This window comes from Aythya marila, assembly GCF_965140915.1.
Source record: "Aythya marila genome assembly, chromosome: 3".
Taxonomy (NCBI): domain Eukaryota; kingdom Metazoa; phylum Chordata; class Aves; order Anseriformes; family Anatidae; genus Aythya; species Aythya marila.
Window position 1 is genome coordinate 21,573,240 of NC_139044.1, and position 24,765 is coordinate 21,598,004.

General features: G+C 38.3%; 1 protein-coding gene across 4 annotated transcripts in view; it reads right to left on the bottom strand.

The window, feature by feature from the left end:
- The window catches only part of RAB3GAP2 (RAB3 GTPase activating non-catalytic protein subunit 2), a 47,325-nt gene extending 23,869 nt beyond the window's left edge, over positions 1-23,456 (bottom strand). Inside the window, exons 1-13 of one of the 4 annotated variants that reach the window (XM_082756270.1) lie at positions 23,305-23,456; positions 13,889-13,953; positions 9,717-9,840; positions 7,542-7,623; positions 5,398-5,445; positions 5,206-5,281; positions 4,932-5,033; positions 3,777-3,876; positions 3,353-3,451; positions 2,203-2,351; positions 1,270-1,349; positions 1,064-1,153; positions 142-281 (exon numbers count right to left, since the gene is read on the bottom strand). In XM_082756270.1, coding sequence (XP_082612396.1) covers positions 142-281; positions 1,064-1,153; positions 1,270-1,349; positions 2,203-2,351; positions 3,353-3,451; positions 3,777-3,876; positions 4,932-5,033; positions 5,206-5,281; positions 5,398-5,445; positions 7,542-7,623; positions 9,717-9,840; positions 13,889-13,953; positions 23,305-23,404 — 1,255 coding nt within the window. In that variant the 5' untranslated portion in view covers positions 23,405-23,456. Of the gene's footprint in view, positions 1-141; positions 282-1,063; positions 1,154-1,269; positions 1,350-2,202; positions 2,352-3,352; positions 3,452-3,776; positions 3,877-4,931; positions 5,034-5,205; positions 5,282-5,397; positions 5,446-7,541; positions 7,624-9,716; positions 9,841-12,879; positions 12,937-13,888; positions 13,957-23,304 lie in introns of those variants that run through there. The other 3 variants (XM_082756271.1, XM_082756269.1, XM_082756272.1) reach the window with 3 other exon arrangements.
- Positions 23,457-24,765: the final 1,309 nt, after the last annotated feature.

Sequence of the window (24,765 nt, forward strand, 5' to 3'; positions counted from 1 at the left end):
ATCTTTAATATTCAGTTTGTAATAAGACAACATACTAAAGTCTTTCATAATAATGGAATAACATTTGGAATTCTAAGTCTGAATATAAGAAGCCACAGTATTTTTGAAAGATATTTGCTGTATTTACATGTACTATCATACCTTTCCACATGCGAACTGCAAGTCCTCTTGTAACATCCAGTAAAATAACTCTTCCAAAATCATCTGTTACTGCTGCTAATGTGTTACACGGAGAAAGACATATTCTTTCACCATGGCGACGGGAATCTGGAAGTCCAAACCTAAAAATCAAAGAAAAACACTAGATACAAATTTTTCTGAAAAAAATACTAAACAGTATCTTATAAAGACTAATTTTTCTCTTCCTGTTTTTCCTACCATAAAGATTTGGGTAAAATGAAGAGCAAATGATGACAACTCTTTGTGCTCTCTACTGAGAGATCCTGTAGGTCTGTCGATGTCCTACTGAAAACCAAACTTCAGAAACTAGGATAAGCAGCTGCCTTGGCAATGTGTTGTCACACAAGGTTCTCAGAGCAGTGTTACTTTGTAAGCCCTCTCTGACTGCCAAATAGTCTTGAAAATACTTTAAATTCAATCTTGATTGTCCTTCCCAATTTCTTAGTCTTTATCAGCCTTCTTGAAAGCATTAAGTTACAACCTTTTTTCCCCCCTTTCTCTCTCCTCACACAACAGGAAATGGAGATGCCTTTTTTTTTTTTTTTTTTTGAGAGGCTTTAAGTTATAAGCAACAAGCAACTTATGCAGCTTCTTTGAAGTACTTCAGTGATAAACTTCAGGGGATGTTCATGCACTTACACTAACATTAAACTGTGCAAACTTCTTTTACAGCAACAACAAACACACAGTAGAAGTTGAAGAAATGTATAATTTGCACAGAATAAAACTGAAATGAAACAAAGCTTAAAACAAGTGATCAGCAAATTACCATCACGGTTTAAAGTCAGGAAAAACAAACAGGTTCAGTTATGCACTTTTCAAAATAATTCAAATAATTAAGAAAAGATTTTTAAAGCAATTGAGACAGTATTATCAAACTTGCCTCACTGCCAATGGGGTTGCTGGTTCAACTTTTGGTTTCTGTTTTTGGGCAGGTTCTTCTTCATGTTTGCTCTTCCAACCAAGCCAGCCACTTGCAATAGAAAATGGTATTAGGAGAATTATATTAATGTTTCTGAAAAAAAAATCTCAAACTATTAGGTAGTTACTAAAATAAAAAAAATTTAATATTATTTTTTATTTCATTACCTAGCAGCATGAAATAATGCTGAAGTCAGTTTACTTGCAACTGCTAAGGCAACATGAGACAACAGAGGCTGTGAGCTACCCTGGAAGGAAGAAACAAAAAGTTTAGGTAGTTTTTTAGGCCTCCTGTGGACTTTCAGCTTATAAAGCACAGCTTTAAGACTCTACAAAATTTTAATTCATTGCCCCCCGGAAGAGCCATTCTGACATCTTTACCATTTCAAAATCCTCCCGCAAGTCACTGGTAGCTCAGTAAATTCGGCTGCAACAGAAGTTAAATAAACTCTGTGTATGAGTTATCATGAAGAGTTAGCTGGTATATGGCTTTGATGTCCTTGCAAATACCAATGCTAACAGTTCTGCCATAAACATATTGCAAAAGCAAGTACAAAATCAAAATTCCAATTCTGGCATTTTCAGTCAATTTTTAACCCTGATAAGGCCAGCACAGATGTAGGGTCTGAATGTACAAGACACACACAGCTACATTGCCAACCTTCTCCTCCAATACAAGAAACAAAGGAAGTTTAAGCGTATTACAGGCAACATTAAGCAAAAGCTGTAGTTCTCTTCTACAAGTAGCATTGTCACTGTATGAAGTCACCACAGTATACTTAGGCCAAATGCATGACCGAAGCCCAAAAGCCTGCAAAAATCCCTAAGAGACATGTTTACACAACCACAACCTAATTATAAATAAAACCTCAGATTACCTAATTTGCAATAAATTAACAAATTTCTATCAAATTTGTTTTAGGATAAATAATCGACAGAAACCTGTGGCAGACGTTACTACCATTACCAAATGATTCCAATTTCTGATGAAGAGGGGGAATCATCAGCACACAATGTCTGTAAGCATAACTTAGAAATATATAGAAATAAAAAGAATTACTTATTCAAACAGTTTCAGAAAGTCAGCTTTGTGGTACATACCTCCAGGGCAAAAAAGAAACCAGTGAAAGGATTGGATCCAACAGTAACATACTGAGACATAGCAGGTGGGCTGTTTTTTATAGCTGCATTATATCCACCTATATTGGAGGCAGTCTTCATTTGGTCAAAAGGACATAGTGTCATGATGCCTAACAAAAACATTGAAGTGAGTGTCTTATACTTTCAGAACAAAAACATGCAATGCAAGTCTGAATACATTCCTGCCTTGCTTTCTTGACTGACCAGCCAAGATTTGGGAAGGAGTACCTCTAACCATATACATTCCAAAGAATACAGCAGAAATAACCTAATGTCTTTTAGTTAATTATAATGCATAGTTTGCTTGTTTAGAAGAGCAAAAGTAAGACAAAGCGTCCAAGTTTTCATTAAAAAAAGCTGACTTGTGATGATAAAAAATAGGAACAATCTTACATGATAAGAAAAGTGAAGCTTCCCACATATTTGCTGAACATTAACAACTACAGAACCAGCAGAGATGCACCCTGAAGAACAGTATCAGTATTGCAGAGTTCAGCAGCAAAACACATCTATTGATGGTTAACCAAATGCACTTCACTTGCTTGTTTAGCCCTCTTCTGACCTCCCACATGCTTTTGTGAAAAGATGGAAGAGAAATGAAGTTTACTGTCACTCTGATCTGCCTGTCTGACAAGAATTTGGGCTTCTGCAAATTCCTAAGAAGTAAAAGTTGGAGTCTAGAAGTACATTTGCCTTTTTTGAAAAGGCACAATCTCAAATTTTAGTTTCTTGATATGCTAGATTCAGGCAAAACCCCCATCAGGCTGAACTTGCCTGCCAGACAGTTCTTTAACCTGGCAGAAAAGGGAAGAACTGCATCTGATCTAGTCTCTCTGGTCTGTTTCTTGCCAAATTAGAAGACAAGACAGATAGCACTGTAATATCCTTTCTCTCCCCTCAAATGGACAGTGGATTGTCAAAGAGACTAGTAGACAAAATACAATGTACTTCTGATGGTGGTTAATTTTATCATTCATTACACCAGCCTTCTCCCAGTATTTATTTTTATCCAAACACTACCACTTATAAGTGCTATCACCTCAAGCTTAACAACACTAAACCGTTCAATTTCATTCAAGCCAAATATCTGAAAACAAACAGAAATGCTTACCAATACTAGCATGGTCAACAATTGTATCCACATCCTGCAAACCCCACTTCTTATAAGCCAATGGTGGCGGCTGAACATTCTCATTGCCAGATGCTGCAGCTGACAAAATTTGATAAAACACAGAAAAACCTCTACTGAGTCAAAGACAAAGCAATAGCATAATAAAGGAAAAAAAATGAGAAGATTTTAAGTTTATGTTTAGAATGTGCAAGACAGTCAATATCACTCAGGCAACTTGCACTCTGAGGACATTTTCTGTTGTGGAAGGAATCTGCAAAGATGCAATAGATGCATCCACATTAAAGGACAAGCAAGGAAGATACAAACTTCACCATGATTTGATATCTGACAAACCTAAGTAAATTTCATGTAGTGTAATGTTCTGTTAACAGACTCAGAAATAAGTATTTCCTCTTAAACATACCTCTTGCTACCTGATTGCGACATGCGCGAAGGGACTGAAAGAGGCTGAAACCATCAATTGTCACAATTGCTGCTGGATACAAGATACTTAGTTCTTCATTCTGTGAAAGCAAATGGGAGAAGACAGTTACTGTTCTAACAGTACAAACTAGAAAAGAAGCTGTTAACTACACAAAAAAAAGCATTACAACCAAAGAGTTAATTTCTAACAAGCCCCAGGCAGCAAAACCACTAAAATTAAGTATTAACACTGTCCCATATATGAACAGTTATTTAAAGCCCATCATTTTATATTTTTTTTTTATCTTCTTTCAGTGACTTATGTTTGGTTAATATATTTTATGTCTTAGAGAGAAAACAAAAGTTACAGCAGCTTGTGAAGGCCACAGAAAGACACGTTTATCTAGAATACAACTGTCAAGGTTTTACAAACAAAATTATCAAAGGAGATTAGTATCTGAATTACCAACCCCTTGGGCACAAAAATGTCATATAAATTGGAAGATTCAAATTCCTTAATCTTTCCGTATTTCAAAACTGAACGTCATACTAAAAATCACATGAGCATCTGCATAAAGCAAGCTTGGAAGTTTTTGTAACTTCATTAGTTTTCTGCATAAAGCATGTCAACTCAGCCAAGAGCAAAGAAAGATGACTTTTCTACTAAATAGCCTGAGGTCTACAAGAACCTTCTCTATACAGGAAATACTCAAAATTACATGCAGATTCTTAGCACCACCTCCAATAAACACTTTTTTTTTTAAATTTCCACTATCTTCTCTGTGAAGCACGTGCTTACAAATGAGTATATGTAGCTCTTGGCATCTATCAAGATGTGTTTTCTCCTTTCATCAATATATTATCATATTTTGTGCACATAAATGAAAAAACAGGAAATGAATGAATCCTTCCTTTGCAACACTGTCACAGACAAAACAGAAACAAATCTACAGAGCAAACTCAAAAAGTAAAAGAAAACTTGAATCCTCTAACTATACAAGCAAAAATAGTTCTAGAACAAGAAATTCATAGTCTCTTGTTCCATAGAATTTTCTACCCATCAAACACTGGTAAAGGATGTAGAGGATTCACAGAGAAGACTCCCTTCCATACCCCTTAACATTGCCACTTCGCTTTTGAAATAATCTGACAAAACCTGTTCTGTGACACCAGGATGCCTGGGAATTTCATAGGTTCTGCACTTAAGCTGCAGGACAGGATCTTCATTTAGAAGCTGTGCAAGAAGCAGTACTCCACTCTAAAAGAGAAAGAATAGTGAGTGTGAACAATATTGTCCTTTTTTTTTTTTTTTTTTTTTTTTTTTTTTTTTTTAAGGGAAGGCAAAAATCAGTAACTACAGAAATAGATATTTTATAGAAATGTTTATTACAGTTTATTACCTTGTGGGCCTGCCATGCTGAGAAACATACCTCAGTATAAAAACGAACATAGCCAGAGGTGAAGCCAACCACAATGCAGGTCCAGTCAGGACGACCTGTGGAACTCCTGTTTCACAAAGACATACCAGAAGTTAAAAATAAATCCTGTTCTAAGCTGCAGACGTAAGCGTAATTAATATAAGGAGACTGACAATGCATATTCACACGAATATCAATTCTTACCTCTTTTGACTTGCCAGTGGGATACATAATACACTACTCACACATTCACTAGAAACAGAAAGATAAAACAAATAAGTGCATTTTATCCTCCAGTTGTGAAAGTTTGCTCTACATGACAGATCTTGCCAAATCAGGATTTTTAATATTTTAAAAAAATATTAACTCAGCACATAATTTATCAAATTCATACCAAAAAAGGCAAAAAAAAACACTTTCATTTAAAAAATGCTTTAAATTACAAGTTCACATGAACAGTGCCCAAATAGATTGCATAAGTACTTACTGCACCTTTTTAATGTTCTTTCATCATTCACAGACTGATTACTCTGACAATACTTTTCAGTAAAGATTTAAGTCAAACGACACATATATAAAGGAAAATACATTTGTTCTGATCTGTATTGATATATACCAAGTCTTAAAAAAAAAAATTGAACCATGCTTATCAAAATGTACTTCAGAAGTACATTATGTAATTGAGTAAGATTTTACATCCACCGCATTTCACCACTTTATAATTTGAGAGCATTTCAAGAGCATGGTCTTCTCAGCTACAGAAGAATCTGAGCACATTCAATGTATGGCAGGCAGGGCATGCAAAAGGCAAGCAGAAGGGCAGGCCACAATATTTCAAATCAAAAGTTATTTAACTGTTACCACAATAGGAAGTTTTCTGGGGAAACACAAGCAGTACAGAGGTTTTGTGAAAAAGCATATACATTCAAGATGACATTCCAAACATCACTTTAAGCATAAATGCCTGCAGTATTGTAGATTATTTGCATTTGAGGTCGCCTTCACTCCCCATGGAACAATTAAATTACCAGGCTAGACAATTACAGACAGAAGCTTTCTAAATGCAAGTTTAACATGAGTTGCAACACAATCGCAGCACAATCGCAGCTCAGTGAAATCTCATCTTTAATAGGAAAGCTTAGCCACCACAGGGCATTTTCAGGTGAAGGCAACTCTGGGCAAAAAATTCAAGTCTTCAGACAATCTGACAGTATCTGTTATATTTACACTTACCCAGAAATAAAACCCTCACCTACAGGACACCCTTAAATCAAGCCACAGCAAATATAACTGTTTATCTAAACAAAGCTACCCATTCCAGTATGACAGCATCTCTTGGGGCTCTGACAATATTAAGACCCCAGAGTTTGCTTTTTTTTTTCTTTGTATTCAATAAAAAATGACAGGGTAATTTCAGATAGGGAAAAGTCCTAAACAGACACACCATAAAACAGTTCAAATATATGGCAGCAGCAAGCTTATTTTTACAGATTGGAGATAGACTGGTTAAGTCAGTGCCTCCTACAGAATAACAGAAGGTTGATGCCAACAGTCATGTTCAAAGGCAGGCAGCAACTCAAGACTGCAAACTCCATAAGGAAATCCAAATCCTATTCCATATGGGAGATTCCAGAAATCATCAGTCTGGTTATCTGAAGAGAAATCTAGCAAAAATTTCATATAAACACCACATGTATGACCAAGGCAAATTTTCCAAGTCCTCTTAACGACTTAGAGCCTAAAACCATTTCAAAACATGACAGAAACATGTAAAAGACTATTTACTATGGAGGTCAAAGATGCAAAGCATAGATGAAATTCAATGCTTCTAAGAAGATTAATACATTAAAAAGCATGTTAATGTTGATCACTGTTTGTAACTACGACTGACTTCCTAATTAAAGAGCTGACTTTCTACTTGCTTTAGGTTTTGAAAATGTGAAGAAGAATTTCTAAAACTTCATACATTTCCAGTTACAACATGCCCTGACATAATACCATCTAATCCATAATAAATAATCCATAATAAAAGAATACATATACTTCTATCTTCCGGTAACAGGAACTTGTAAAAAGCTTGATAATCCAGATTTGTTCAGAATGCCTAAGTTATATGGAAATACAGTGATTTGCAGAGAGCATTTCTCAATTTTATGAACTTGTCTTCAGATATCACACTGCCCATGAAGAGTGACCTATGCAGACAAAGGTCACACAACTTACTAGTGTTGTTTTCAACATTAAAATGTATAAAACCGTGAATGTGCTTGGATAAAAGCCAAAAAACTATATGCTACCAATTATTAAATACAAAAACATTTTAATCACAACTACATTTCAAGACCTACCCTTCTTCAACATTCAGAGAGCCACTCCAGCCAACAGCATACTGCATTTCTTCTTTTCCCTGGTCACTGTGCTTCCATTTAGCTGCCATTAAAAACAGATAGCATCTATTGAACTGTAATGTCTTGCATCTCACAGATATAATTCTATTCTTAAATCTTTGCTTCTGTATAACACATCCTACCACACTTATTTTAAGCACCAATTAGATACCTTGAAGACTGTAAATAGAACACTTTTTACTATCTTTTCTTTAGAAATCTTGTCTCTTACAAACTCAAATAGAACATTATGCTGTTACAATCCTTCTGAACACTTGGTTTTGTTCGAAAACCTACATACAATAACACCCGCTTCCTGAAATTTTAACAGGTTCAATTAATATAACAGGCATCTTTGGGATAAAAGTATTAAGCAAGGGCAAGCTTCTTCTGGAATGATTACTGAAGTTGAGCTCAAACAGATAGCAAAACTTTAACTCCCCAAAACAGGCATGGGAATCCTACACTAAATCTGACATCTTTTAATGATCGCATCATAACCAAGGTTAGAAAACGCTACGGTTTCTTATTGACAGGGTTGAATTGCAACTGACATTTTACTGTTGAATCATCTTCCAGTTTCAAATGTACAACTCACGTTGCGTGGGATTTGTCTGACGCCTAAAACTTGAGACACAGGGACAATCTACCACTGCCATGTGGTAGGTACAGTTACTACAGAGCAGTTCAGCCGCAGCAGTTCTCTAGCAGGTGAGCTAAAGTATCTACTTATTCTTGATCCATTAGGAACTTTCTGAGGAGTACCACTGTCATTTTATTTTCTGTGAAAAATTAGCAACTAACCTACATGTTTTTTAGAATATATAAGGGCACGTAACTCCATTTGCAGCATGACAAATTAACGCAAATTTGCTTATTCATGCAACTCCAAGCTTCAACAATTTTGTGTGTGTGTGTGTGTGTGTGTGTGTGTGTGTGTGTGCGTGGTTTTGTTTTTAAAGGATATTAAAGAATCACAGAATGGTTTGGGTTGGAAGGGACCTTAAAGATCGTCTAGTTCCAACTGCCCTGCCATGGGCAGAGAGGGACACCTTCCACAAAATCAGGTTGCTCAAAGCCCCATCCAACCTGGCGTTAAACACTTCCAGGGATGGGGCATCCACAGCTTTTCTGGGCAACCTGTTCTGGTGCCTCACTACCGTCAGAGTGAAGAGCTTCTTCCTTATACCTGATCTACATCTACCCTCTTTTAGTTAACGCCATTCCCCCTTGTTCTATCACTACGCTCCCTGACCAAAAGTCCTTCCCTATCTCTCCTTGTAGGCCCCCTTTAAGTACTAGAAGGCTGCTGTAAGTTCTCCTCTTCTCTAGCCTGAACAACCCCAGCTCTCTTAGCCTGTCTTCATAGGAGAGGTGCTTGAGACCTCTGATCGTCCTCATGGCACTTCTCCAGACCAGCTCTAACAGGTCTGTGTCTTTCTTATGCTGAGGGCTCCAGAGCTGAATGCAGTTCTCCAGGTGGGATCTCATGAGAGCAATGGGGAAGAATAACCCCATAGCATTAGGTTTCCCAGCATCAAGCACATATACCACCAATTGCACGTGTTAAGAGAAATACCCCAGGCATTAGCACATTTGCAAATGGAAGATGGCTGATCAAGTGTTTATATAGTATTCAGGGTACCTCTAAAAACAGTTTGAGAACTCTGCTTTAGAGTAGAATAAAAAGCCACACATTCTTCAGGATGGAGAAGAATTTTCTATCAGACAATCCACCTCAATTTTCTCACCTTCAAGTGTGACTCAGTTGATTTTTTTCAAAGGAGAAGAAAAATAAGTTAAAATATTTTAGTAAGGGTAAAACTAACAGAAATGTTTTGTTTTGCTTATTGGGCATGATTAATGTCAACAGTGCTGATTAACAGGGTATTTATACAGCATATTTTGGATTTAATTATTAATGATTAAATATTTTTCTCAGATAACACTATAGATGAGAAATAAGGACAAAATAAGTAACTTAGCAAGCAATACCTAGAAAATGCACAACAGCTACTATAGAACATTACAAAATTCTTCAAAATATGACTTGGGAGGGTAAGTAGACAGGAGAAAAAACAGATCTCACTACTATTAAATGTACTAGCACATATACTTAGTAGAATGTATACTTACACACTAAGAAAACTGCTTTCTGCTCATTGGCTATTACCATCAGGTCATTTGTTGGTGACAAGGATAACACACAGTCTTGAAGCCAGTAATTTTTCTGGTTCTTGGAAGCAGATTCCTCTTCTTCCTACAGGTAAAGCTTTAGTTAATGCATGCAATCATTTTTACATACAGAAACACCTCTAAGATTCATGACACTCTGACTTGCTGTCAATACCAGTGCTGAATGCCCAATCACCTTTCAAGTTGCTGGCCCTCCAACGTGCATAAAAAGCCATGATACACTAAAAGGCAACCTTGCACAAATTATATCTGCATGTTTGCAAATCAGAAAACAGAAAACTCCCCATTGGGAGTTTAGATTGTAAGTAATATTTATTTGGGGTCTTCCCTTCTACAGTTCAAACACAGCAAAAGCTTTAGACTATATTTATTAGCAAACTATATGGTTCGCAGCAGTAAAGTACAAATCTCAGTTTAAGCTAGCTTCAACCCAGACTTTGTAAGAAACGCCTGAGGATTAAGTGAAGAGCTAGTTGTTTTCACCTACAACTCCCTAAAGTGAAGTAACAGGAAACTCCTCTATTAAAAAAAAACAGCTACTTCACACACTGACCAATGACCCTGCACTCTCTATGCATTATTACACTTATTACACCTCATTGCTATGTGTGAATTCTACATTTCCCTCTCAGCTGTATTCCTGGTGACAGCAAAAAGGACCAGAGGGATCAGCATGGAGATGGGACAGGAAAGGTTCAGACTGGGTGTTAGAAAGGTTCTTTACTGATAGCAGTCCGGCACTGGAACAGGCTCTCCAGGGCAGTGGCCATGGCACTGAGCCTGCTAGAGTTCAAGAAGCGTTTGGTTCTGGTTTTTGGGTCATCTTGAGCAGACCCAGGAGTTGTACTAAATGATCCTCATGGGTCCCTTCTAGCTTGAAATATTCTATGATTCTATGAAAGGCTCTAGGAAAAGATCTGTGCATGACAAGAGATTGGCTTCTTCCCACTCCTATCCATCATCACTATGAATGGCCTAGTCCTTGCCTACGCAATATCAACAAGAGAAAGTTCCTTGCAGAAAGGCAATCCTGTCATGAAGTCACAAAAAACTTTTTCCTTCCACAGAAAATGTACAGTCATGCAACCTCAGCAGGGATACCTGAGGTTACAAGACTGCAGTCCCAATTGCTAACAATTTTTATCCAGGTATTTCTAACACACAGAGCACACTGGCATTTTTCAAGACTTTACAAAGAGATAGTGATAATGATTTCCTGGGACACTCATGATTTTAACTCCTTGTGACAAAGGTAAACGTATTAAGTGCAAAAACACATAACCAGAAACCAAAGAAAATCCCTGCAGTTATTTTTAATGTAATGTGTTTCAAACTGAGGAAATAGAAACCAAAATCAAAGACTTGTTTAAAGATTAAAAAGAATTAAAATACCTCAGAATTCAAAAATATCTGTATGCATAAACAGGTAACTTGAAACATAAAAGACTTAAAATATGGCCAACACACTACTGACAAAGGTGTTAAAACAGGAAAAGTTAAGTTAACTTAAAAAGTCAACTTGTTAACTTCCTAAAGTTAATTTTAAAAGTTAACTTAACTTGTAAAAAGCCTACTTAAAAAAGTGAAATACAGCATTATTAAAATCAGCTCTTAAAATGAGATTTCAGCATCACCATCCCTACTAAATAAGAAATCAGTTGCATAAAAAGACACCTTACAGAAGAATCTTTAAAAAAAATTAATGTCTTTGTAAAAGTTCCATGTTGTCTTTGTGAAAGTTCCATGATACAGATACTTGTTCAGGTGACGAATAATTCCAAGAAGAGATACAATTTATGCTACCTCTAATGTTTTTAAAACTATTGTTACAATATTGTAACAGAAATATTGTAATATATCTTTAGCAACATAACATTGTTATGTTATAACATAACATGTTAACATAACATTACAATAATAGTTCTCAACTCTATTCTAGACTGATGAACTCTGTTTTGATGTGTGGTCTCTACTTCCACAAATATGCTTCTACACAGAATCATCATCTTTGTGTGGATGACAGTTCCTTCTTTCTTAAGAGTTTAACCTAGAACCACCAGCAATTTCGGATGGAAACAAATAAGCAGAGAGGGCTTCACATGCTTGGCCAGAAGCACTTACAGGACTTTAGCAAGAAGGGTGTGAACTACATTGCATAAGTTTGCCATTTTAAAAAGAAATGAGCATAAATGATGACAGTTACAGCTCAGCTACACCTGCTTGATCTATTTACATCGTAAGCAGAAAACATTGAGGCAATTACGAACATTATGGCACATGTAATAAAGATGCAGCCTGAGAAACACATTAATTTCATCAAAATTATAGTGGATTTGAATACCCATCCTATTCAAGAGTTTTTATGCTCCTTTCATTCCTTGACATCAGCTTGAGAGTGATTCATCCCTGGGAGAAACCATGCTCATTTTAACTTCTCACCTCAGTTGTAGTATGTTTCCCTGCTCAAGTAAATAGCTAAAAAGATGCCGTCCCACTCCTTGGGCGTACCTCCTGCATATTCAGACAATTACAACAGTTAAGAGTTTTATTAACAAGGTGAGGTCCAGATTCCTCAGTGTACCTCATTAGCTCTAACACGGACTTAATCAAGCAATGTTGTTCAGATGATTCATTCAGATGCGGAGGATTTCTGCACAGACAGCTTTCCTAACAAAACATCGTATTCAAGTCAGCTGGCAGCTAAAAGTCTCTCAGCCTTACCAGCAATCTGAGACCAGCTGTGTTATTCCCAGCAGCAGTAGCTGGGCAGAGGGATGATTTCTTTCCCTTTAAAGAGCAACTGTTCTGCACCCATCCCGTATGTATAATTTTGTCTCTCCTGTAACATCATCCACACATCCCAACATAAGAGTACTTAATCACAACATAAGAGTACTCACTGCACAAGCATTATAAAGATGTTTATGTCAGTGGTTCTGGATTTAGGGGTTCAGTTTAGATCTTAAAAAAAAGATTATATTAGTTCTCTTAAGAAAATCATCAACTGAGCAGCATCAACACTGCTGAGAGGTAGACATCAAGGCAATACTTGTCACCATTACAGTTTACTTCACACTACAGCATGAAATTCTGATAGTCTTACCTACAGACCATGCATTCACAAAGTTACTTAAGATCCGGGATAATGCACTTCAGGACTGGATGCGTTTCTCTACTAAAATAGAGTAATATGTTGTTCTGATTATGGTTGAAGGTACTGAGAATCATAGAATCATTTAGGTTGGAAAAGACCTCTAAGATCACCTACTCCAACCTTGTTGCTATCTCAAAATAAGCAGTACTCCTGAGGCTGTTGCAGTTCCCTTTTTATAAGCATCAGGTACCAGCCCACTCATTTATAAGGAAGCTCTCTTCCAAATCCCAGAAGAACATTTAGTTCAGTGTTTGTTCTCAGCATGGTATTTTTACATGCAACTGTGAACTAAGATTTTTCTAAGAGTAACCTAGATCCTGAGACTAGATGGATGAATTTGTCACTCCACAGTTACTGCTCAGAAGCTGCAGAGAAAATGGGACAGAATTGGACAGGCCTACTAACAACAACAACAACAAATTTTATATATATATATATATATATATATATATATATATATATATATATATATATATATATATGAAGTAGTTTATATTTATAAATATAAACTGAAGCTGGTTCTGTTGCCTAGTCCTTAATGTCTATGTTTCACCAAAGTTGAGGTGGATTTTAAATACTAATAAGATGCGTTGTTTTTACTTCCTCAGAAAGGACTGCAAGACTGTTCCCACCAAAGGGACTCCAAGCGAGACAAAAACAAGGCTTACTGTCTCTGGATAACTATAGGCAAAGACTAGGCAACAGCATCACAGAAAGAGAGAAAAAAACCGACAGAATACAAGAATGAGTAATTACCACAATAACTAAACCATTCAAGCTATATTTAGAAACAATTACGAGAGCAATGGACAAGAGCAGAAGCATTTAAAATGCTGTTCAAGATCCATTTTAGCAAGTTGATAACTACCAAGGGGAAAAAAAAAGTAAACGCAAACAAGTAAAATAGTCCTTTAGAAAAGATAATTTTAGCAATCAATCCTCATAAATATGAACTTACAGGTTCTGGTAATTCTGCTTCATCCCAGGCTCCCCAGCCACCATCTTCCCAGTTCGTTGGTTTACCTGCTTTAGACAAAAAATATTTGTCACATGAATACAGCATAGGCAAGCAAAAATACAGTCAAAATGAACTGCCAACTGTTGTTTTCCTTTCCCCGTCAATGCATAATAACTTCAATAATAGCAGATACTAAACAAGTACTACAGGAAAAAAAAAAAACAAAAAACCACCACTAAGTGGTAGAAATGGATCTCTTATTTCCACGTTTGAAACTATGAAAAAGTAATAACTAGACGATCTAATCTAAGTACAAATTGGAAATGGGCATAACAACACCCATGTTAAATTAATTCTGACAGACTGCATCTAGAACTCTGGATCACAACTGCTTACAGTGCCTGGTGCACCACATCGCTGAGACTTCAGTAGGGCCTCTGATTAATTTGTTCAGTAATGCACGCAATTTGGTCTTTTCTCAGTTTCTCCACAGCCATTTCAAGAGAGCCAAGATGAATTTCTAGTTATATACAGCAAACTGAAATGCAGAGTTGGGAGATAAGGACAAATACCCTGCGTGTCCACTTGACAAAAACAACAACAACAACAAAAAAAACTTTCTACAGCTGGTATACAGTTGGTATGGAGACCTAAGACCTTAGTGTAAAATTTAAGATATGCTTGATTTCTAATTGTTACAACTCCAAAGACAGCAAAAGTACTATCTTGTATGTATTAGTCACAGAGAGAAAATAAGGGTACAGTATGCACTTTCCAACCCTTCAAGACTTCATGTACCTGTCTGTGAGCATCAGACCAACTGACGTAAGAAGCCCTGCAACATCCGAAGAACCATGTGCACACAATTTTATGAGAAATAATATTTCTGTACACGAGTAAGGTATCTTTCTTTCTTTAATGATGTGGGGTTTTTTAGTCAATTGCAGGATCAGCCAGTAGCAACATAAGTTCCTTTTATGAATGAGTGACTGCACACACAGAAATATACCTATGATAAACAAAGCACCAGAGACCAAGATGATGCAGATTCCACAACCACCCCAAAGCAGCCACAACAAAAGCTGACGCTGTGCTCTCTGAAGGCAAAAAGAGCACAAGGACATTGGCTATTTACCTCTCCGCAAGAGGAAAGAAAATCAGCTAGACACCAATCAGTTTCAATTATGTCATTCAGAAACCTCAGGGAATCCGCAAGCTTACAAAATAAATACCTGAGAAAACTGCAGTTTGTAGAGACAGGCCTACTTCTCAGTTGCCTTATAAGGGTTAACATAAGTCATATGTAAAAAACGTTTGAAATTCTTTCATCTAAAAACACATAACTTAATGAGAATTAAAAAGCATTAATTACTGCACAGGCAGTAAGGATTAAAAAAGTGGAGACTTCCTACAGTCGGTGAGTTCAGCACAGTTCTCAGCCATCACTGGCACCCACAAGTAGATAGGCATCGCTGCAGCAGCTTAAAGCGCCAAGTACTGAATGTTACTGCTGATGTTACAGCTGATGTTACTGCTTCAGATTTCATAAGACATCAAGACTTGCCTGAGGATTTCACTCAAGTTCTTCATTAACTTGTCATGGCTACATTGACCTTAAGAAGTAGTTTACGCATCACGTCTCAAATTTGCTCAGATTTAGTTTTAAGCAAGCCAAACTTTCCCATTTTGGATGGCCAAGCAGTATGGATAAGAAGGTTTGCATCTAGAACGCTCCAATTTTAATTCCTCTAAAAACTCTGATTTCTTTAGAAGAAAAATAAGTAAATAAATAAAAATAAGAATCCAGTACAATAAAATAGAAATCTGTACTCTGTTTACAAAGGTTTTTAAAGCTTTTGTATGGCTAATGAAAACAAAAGACTTCTTTAAACAATATTTTAGCTTATTTCTTAAGCTTTCCAGCAGTGCTGTTAAGAAGGTGTTTCACAAGGCTGGATGACAAAATGACTGTGTGAATAATCTTTGTTAAAATTGAAACATCTGCACCATCTACAGAAGGGGTGAGTCAGCCAGTTTTACCGCATCATTGTCAATACAAAGCTGACGGCACCGCTATCTCAGGCCTAACTATAAAAGCTTCCAAGGGTCAAAGCCTCATCTTGTGCTTCAGCTTGAGAATTTTCCAGTCTACAAAATATAAAGGACAATTACAGCAAATACTGTTGAATATAAACTGCAAGAAGAAAGCAGTAACCAACTTCAGTATTTAGGTTAAGGTAGTGCCGTGGTTTTATTCATCTGGGCAGCTGAGCTCCACCACAACTGCTCTCTTACCATCCTCAAAGGGAAAGGGGGAGAAAATATGATGCAAAAGGCTCAAGGGCTGAGATAAGGACAGGGAGATCACTCAACAATTAGCGTCACAGGCAAAACACACTCAGTGTAGGGAGATTAATGAAATCTATTACCTATTACTAACAAGCTAGAGAAGTGAGAAACAACAACAAAACTAAAAACACCTTCCCCCCATCTTCTACCTCCTCCCACCAAGCAGCACGGGGGAATGGGCAATGGGAGCTGCGGTCAGTCCCTGATGCTTCATCTCTGCTGCTCCTTCTTGGTCACTCTCTGTCCCTCCCATGGGATGCTGTCCTTCCCAAACTGATCCTCTGTGGCTTCCCACAGGCAGCAGCTCTTCAAGCACTGCTCCCACATGGCTCCGTCCCACGGGGTCCATCCCTCCCCCAGGAGCAAACTGCTCCAGCACGGGTCCCCCACGGGTGGGCGGCAGCTCCCCCCAGACCCCTGCTCCTGCGTGGGCTCCTCTCCACGGGCTGCAGCTCCGGCCCGGGGCCTGCTCCTGCGGGGGCTCTCCATGGGCCGCAGCCTCCTCCAGGCCACATCCACCTGCTCCACCGGGGGCTCCTCCACGGGCTGCAGCGTGGAGATCATCCAACACTGTTTATTGGCTCGACCCTGGGCAGCAGTGGGTCTCTTTGGAGCCAGGTGAAATTGGCCCTTATCTAACATGTGGCAGCCATATCAGACACTTCACCTATGCACTGAAACAGTGAGTGAAGCAGGGTATTAAGCAACAGACAACTAAACTCTGAAACAATGACCAGAGAAGCTGAGGGACACGCCTGTACCTTACTCCACCAAAGCACAGTGTAGTTCACTGGCGCCAGTGAATCACACAACATCCCACAGAAGCTGTCAGCTTGCCAAAACTGTCCTGTGCACCAGCACTTGATAACATTGGTCAAGCGAGAGATGACTCGGTATCCAAGTTGCCTGTAACAAAGATTTTGAATCGTTCCCCCACAATTTCCTTTAGTAGTATTGTAGATCAGAAAAAGCAACTGTAGAATGAGACACCAATAATAATCAACACTAAACAACTCTTGAGTTGTAACGTTCATTTTTCAAGTCCACTGTTGGGAGATCAAGCTCTGTTGTGCAAGCCTACATTTCCATTACCTCTATCTCAGACCAGTAACAGATGTCTGGTATGTAGTTCTCCCTAATAAAGCAGCAGCAGTTAACAAAGAGCAGCAGCAACATGACAGATTTTGCTTTATTGCAGAGACTGCAAAAACAGAAGTTCATCTACTGGGTCTATAAAAACTACTTCATTCTTCAATTTGAAGCATTCAAGCAGTAAAACTTTATCATCAGTGCATCTGAAACTTTAAAGGTGCTCCCTATGCTGCACATTTGCAAAATTGATGCTAAAGCATAAGAGACTTTGTTTCAAGCATATTTATCATAAACTTAAGACCCAAAAGAATAGTTTCTATACTGAGGAGCATGTTGTTTAAAAGACGTGAAAACAGGAAAGAAACTTTAGCAAGAGATCTAGACTACTGAGGTTTACCTAGCATTTAACACATCAAATTCAATATGTAAAGTGTTTTTACTCAGTCTAAGACTTTCTTCCTGAAGTGCAGAATGTATCCGAGTACAGAGAAGTGCAGAGAAGGTACCAGAGCAGTCTGTTTGTCCAAGCTGAAGAGCTCCTCTTGGAAACCAGACCCCCAAAGCTCAACATCATACTACCCCTAACTGCATCAATAGAAGGCTTTAGAACAAGCAAGTTAATAGATTTTTTAAATACGAGAGAAAATTTAATACACACACGAGATAATCTGTCTTCAATAGGTTTGTATATGTTGTCTGTAAAGTATCAAGCTGCATCAGGTAAAAATCTAACATATACAATCTTTTTGCATATAAAAAATGATAAATAAAACCAAGTCATACCAATTCATTTCATACATTAATTTCATGTGTACAGTTTGATGAGTTTATGATCTTTCAGTTTCCTTCTCATCTGTGCCTTAAGAACTTATGAAATTAATATGTAACAATTTCTTGTAGAATTATTAAGTGAAGAGTTACAGATTCTTTTCTACATATATTTACAGCTAATCTGATATCACCAGGTTGCATAATAAGTGAAGAAATACCGGTTTCTTTTCTGTACGGGCCAAGGAATTTTAGAAATGGTTTTAAATCTACTTGCTATTCAGTAATCAGAGGACATTTTTCCTCAAAGTTCCCCTCAAGTGGGAACTGTCAGATATACTAGACAGCCTTGCCAGCATTACTATCAAACCCTTTCTGAGATCAGTATTATGTTTACTCTTTCTTATCACTTCAAATGTCCCTAACAAGTGAAAAAAGAAAAGATGACATTCAAGCTAAATTAGCTCACTAATCTGAAAAAGAAATTGAGAAACATTTGGAACAATTTCTCCTCTAGATGGTCACAATTGCTTTAACTTTTTTTTTCACTGTTTAAAAATCAATCCAGGTACTACACAGCTTTTTCTTTTTTTAAATAATGTTGCAAATTTCTATGCTTTACAGTTATAACTTAACCCTAAAACCAAAGTCTAAGGTACCATTGAAGGGGAGGAACCTCATGATACTACACAGCACAGGATACAAATTAAACACACGATATCCAAAACACGGTATTTCATCTTTCTTTCAAATGAAAGTCACAGATCAGGTTATTGCAAGAAAGAAGGAAGAATATCCAGCTAAGGAGATGTTAAAGTTGCAAAAAACCGTCACACGTGAAGATGGTTTGGACAAAGCACTCTGATGCCACTCTGTCATGTGCTGAGAACATCACTTAGTCTTTCCAGTACCTCAGAGCATATTAACGGTTATGCACGAAACATAATGCAGCAATAATATTTTTGATATTTTACATGAATACAGACATGGAAAGAAAGGAAGCTTAAATGTGTATGATGAAATCTGGATAGAGAGAATCTGACTGAAAATGCAGTACAGAAAAGACTCAGAAGGCACTTCAAGAGGAATATACCAAATTCAATAAGAGGCACACAGAAACACTTAAGAACCCTGCTGATAAAAGCAGTTTAGAAATTAATTTGTAATGCATTTTTTTTCTTTTTAACCTAGTTTCAAACTCTGAAATAAAAAGCCTGGCTTTCCGTATTTCTGAATTAAATTAGCTGATCCTGATAAAGCGAAGTGCATAAGCACAACTCCGAAGATGAAGTTTCGAGGAACCGAGCAGAAGAGCGTTTTTCAGGACACTGTCAATTTAACACTGCTGGATTGTGCAGAAGAACTCTTTTACCAACATTCAGCTATCATTCCTACTGTAAAAAGAGGAACAATAAATAACCCACATAAGGGTCAAAACATCCCCCGCACTTCCAACAGCCCGAGCCCCACTCCAAAATAAGCAGCAGCATCTCAGAATTGTACACTGGGCCGTGAGCCGCCCTGAAGTGACACACGTGTTATCAGACACATAGGCATCACTGCTTGGGAACTCCCAAGGAGTAGTGGTGTTTTGTGATGAATTTCATTGATGTAGTGGGAAATAAACGCATTTGGGAACTATAAATATCTGCAAACCAGATTTTTTGTTTTGTTTTTGTTTTCTTTCATATTAACACCTCCAAACTCCAGCAAAGCACCAGTCCTAGCTGGCTATGGCACTAAACTGCTGTCATCAAGTCTATCAAGAGATTTAAAATGCACAGTTCAAGCTCAGTGTCTATTAGAACAGGCACATGGCATCATTTTAAATGAACTGCACATGAATTCCTCAAACAAATTATAAACATTATAAAAAATGCTATGCCTTATTGCTCGGTTTTCTGCTCTCTGCAGTTATACATCCATCAATTTCTTAATACTAGAGTTTTGTTATGCCTGTGAAGTTCGATCATATTTTGCAAACTGCATGGATTTAATGATTTTTTTAATTCACATGCAATGTTTTATTATAGACAGCTGTATAATGGAGTTAACCGTCACAGCTGTTCTTTGATCTGGCCAATACATCATCCAAGAACATCTTCCCCACAGCAAGCTGTCAAATTAAATGCAATACAAATACTTCCTATCCCTAGTATTTGCACACTGGAGGCAGCAGTCTTCAAAGCCACTTAGATACCACTAGGCTCAGGCTCCACAGAGGATTCATGCTTCATTATCAGCAATAACTTTTCCCAAGAATCATCATCATGCTTAAGAGTCCCATTCTTCATTAAAATGTGAAATGGCATCCAAACTCTTTTTTTCCCTCCTAGAGAATAAAGGGACGAGAACTTGTTATTAAGCACCATTAACCAGTTTGCTCCATAACACTGGCAAGATCTGCCCCAACACCTTTTATTCTAATACATCCGATAAAAAGTAGCTAAATGTTTTTAATCACAGCAGAGCAGTCATTATCTCAGGCAATGGACATTTAAGCATTGTACTATTAGGTGTTCCAACGTACGACTGCATAGTGCAAGCGGGGAGAAACACGTCAACCCTTCCTTCCAGTGCTTCCTGACCTGCTCCACTGGCACTTACAGAACTGACTTTGCATCAAGCTCAGAGGAGGACATAGTTATTTTTTCTTCCACTTTATCAGAAAAGTATATAATTTGCAAAAACTAGACAAACTGTTGGGTTACTGCAAAAGGTTAAGTGTAGTTGATAGGATGCTTTCTATTATCTTTTTCTACAGCTGAACGTGTTTAAATTTTACCTGCATAAAGGAAGAAAATATCTTAAAAAAAAATCTGCGTTTTTATTCTAAGTCAGTTACCTACATCCATATTTTTAATATACAGAGAACTTAAAAAAACCTTTTATAGTTAAGCCTAAATGTAGATTAGCTTAGTATGTTGTAATTAAATGAAACATGCTATGTTAAGCTACAGCTGTTTTATTCATAGGAAAGGTATCTAACTTCTGACCCTACAAGCTTTTAATAAAAGTCATAGTATCACATACTGATTTTAAAAGCCCCTTGCATTTTCACAAATATAAATATTTATATTTATATAATGAAAAACACTTTTACAGTGTTATATTTACATTGTTACATTTGCATGTTACATATTTACATTGTTCTGTGAAAAACACAGAGAACACTTTTACATTAATCTCTGTAGATTTTAGCATACCAAATAGTCACAAAAAGTATTTGTCAGTTTGCTCAGAATGAAAAAAATGGGCAATGCTAGAACAGCAGAAAAACTTAACTTCAGATGACAAGTTCTTTTTGTTTCTTAGTTGTTGAAAGAAAAAAAGATAGATAGCTTCTCAAAAAATCCAAAACCTGAAAGGTCCTGAAAGCACCTTTGCAAAAACATTTTTTTTTACCCAAAATCTGACAGCAGCTATAAATAACTAACAAGTTAGGACAAAAAAATAAAATAAAATAAAAATATTTTTAAGTTATTGTTTAATAAAAACGTTTAGTATGTACTTTTTTTCCCTAAGGTTGTCAGCATTTTTCATTTAGCTATAAAGTTTAAAAACTAGTCAAGGAGTTTCCATACAAATGCAGACTAACTTTGAAAATAAAATAAAACCCCTCCACTTGTGGTTTCTTCATGGCAAAAAGTTCTTCCATGTGAGCCAAGTAACAGCCAAAGCATACAGCAGAGAGGAAGCAGAGTGATTTTGAACTGCCATGCAACAAGTCAGTTGCTTACATGGAAAAGTGAATGGATTAACATGCAGGTGAAAAACAGTAAAGGAACAATCAAAAAACAATTAGATATTTCCAGCCAGGGAAGCAACTCGGAGCACAAGACCTTGAGAGTAGCAGTGACTGTGGCAGATATGCCATCTCAGCCTAACAGGAGTTCCCAAGCCTCGCAGCTCCAGTGATTCAGGTCCTTGGTCTGCAGAGCAGCAGCAATGCAGACTTCAAGAAACAAGTGTAAAAGGGAAAAAGATCTCCTATGCCATGCAAACAGATCTTTTTTTTTTTCTAATTTCAGATACAACTTACTCGTTTCTAACTTAAGACACCTCTGCAAGTTGTACCAGTGTATGAAAGATGAATGCACTAATAATTTCTGCTTCAAAATGGTGAGACCATATTCCTATGTAAAAGTCACTTTGAGAACTCTTACTCACGTTCATGCTCTTGAGCCAAGGAAATGGTTGCAGAATTAAAAAAAAAAAAAAAAAAAGCTACAAATCTGAAAGACTCAGGTAAGTCTAAATTTTGAAAACTTCTAAATTCCAATACTCTGCCATGATGTCTGAACGACCACATATAAATATTCCTGAATACTATCTACTCATTAAAATGGATGAACAGTGCATTTTAGGATGTACGTTGTCCTTGATGCTACCATGTTTTGTGGTTTTCCAACACACTAAACGCTTCCTCTCTTCACAGCAGCCATTTGACAAATCCACACCACCGAAAGTATCCAGGTTGTTACTTTACACCAATTGGCCTTGCATGCGCTACCAAAAAAGAGAGAAACGCTTTAAAGGCATTCAACACAAGCTTTTAGAAACACAAACACGCTGCCATCTGTTGCTTCTACCTTCTGTTTCTACCAAGAGGCACAGACAGGATGCTACAGGTACCAGAACCCTTCCTTTCGATAGGGATGACACCGAAAGAGGAGCCATACGGAGCCTGGGCATGTTTTTTGGAGCATTGCAGCAGCAAAACAAGCACAGGTAGTGGAACATAAGTGTTTTCTACCAGAAGTTTTGAACAATCTAAGGTATGACAAGTAGGGGTGGTTATATAAAACTCTTGAGAATTACCCTATGCCAAGTGCACTTGAACAATAAAGTACACAAAGTCTAACCCTGAGCACAAGAAGACCATGGATAAAACAGGCTACGGTACGCGTACACAACTTCTGGTGGTGAATTCAACTGGCTGGACGCACACTGTTTTCTTAAAACCTTCTAACAGCTGTTGTGTGACCCCTCCTCCTTCCCACCCCCTCCCAAACCTTGCACGTCTTCAACTCCGCCGCCTGCTGCTCCCCCTCGGCGCCCCGCGCACCAGCCCCGCGGCTATCCCTTGCACCACCTCGCCCCGCACCGCAGCCACCAGCCCCACGCAGCCCCCCTGCCCCTGCCGCCCTCCCTCCCTCCCTCCCTCCACCCCGCTGTGCAGCCCCGAGCCCCCGCCCCGCACTCACCGCCCCCCGCGGCGCCGCCGTGCCGCCGCTGCGGGCAGAGGAAGTCCCGCGCTGCGCCCAGGTCCCGCAGGCGGCCGAAGGGGACGAGGGCACACGCCATGGCGCCGCCGCCCGACCCGGAACCGCTCCGCGCCGCCCTCCCGCACGGCACCGGCCGGGCGCCTGCGCGGGGCCCGCACCGCTCCCTCCGCCCCTCTGCTCCTCCTCCTCCTCCTCCTCCTTCTCCTCCTCCTCATCCTTCTCCTGCTACTGCTGCTGCTCCGCCGGGTGCCGACGTGGCCGCTCAAGGCGGGGCCGCCGCCTCCCGAAGACATTCGGAGCTCGGCTCGCCTCAGGGCCCCGGCCCGCCAGCGGCAGCAGCGGTGGGGATGAGTGGGATTTACTGGGGGCGCCGTCAGTTAGCACACGGCATCAAAAATCCCCCTCCAGGGCAAGGAGAAGAAAAGCGTGTGAGAAGAAGGCCAGGGGATGTTCTCCGAGCCTCAAAGGAAACGTGCTGTCCGCAGCCCTTCACAATTTTAAATAAATCCTACTTTACCGTGGCTTCTTATTACTGCAAATAAATCCTACTTTACCGTGGTTTCTTATTATTTTATGCTTATTTTTAGCATACTCAGTGTAGTTTGTGGTTGGGGGTAGGCTTCTTGGGTGTTGGTTAAAGACCATGCAAGACCGAGCACTGACTTATATTTTTATTCATAGAAGTTTCAACCCAAATCACCTCAGATTTTCCTGAAGGAACAGACCATATACACAGTCTGGGTATACTGTCACAGGCTATAACCTCTAGAAAATATGCGTCAAATTTTCCAATAACCTGTCTTCAACTTGTCCTGACAGCTTCTAATGTTCTCACCTGTTCTATTTTGCTGCAATAATCAGGACCCAGTAACAGTTTTGCCCTCAGCGCCAGCACGGATATTTATTTTTACATTTAAAATCTGTGGCTCCTCAGGCAACACAAGGGTTAGACGTGGATTTAAGCAGGTGAATAATCCCGCACCTATTCAGGTCAGAATGGATGGATCCTGCGTTTTTCTGAACAGGCATAAAATTGCATGTTGTGTACCAAAGGAAGGAGGCTCTTGGAAATTAAGGTCACAGTGGGAAACGTTGAAAGCAACAGGTTTGGAGGAATGACTAATGACTTTAAAAACACTAATTAAACATATAAAGCCTATGGGAAAGAAAATAAGGGTAAATGTGTAACATATACAAAGTTGCTAGTAACACCAAGTAAACAAATAAAGAGCATGGAAGAAATTAAACAAAGAACATGGTTTGCCATTCTCTAGGGATACTTTCATCATCTAATGAAAATATCCTCCTCTGAGACTAGTAACTAGTAACAGTGTAAGACACTGTCATATCCCTGCCTGATTTGCTGTATGCAAAGAAGTTGTGTTACAAAACTGCCAAGATTCTAATTAATACATAAAATAAGGCAATAAATAATTCAAC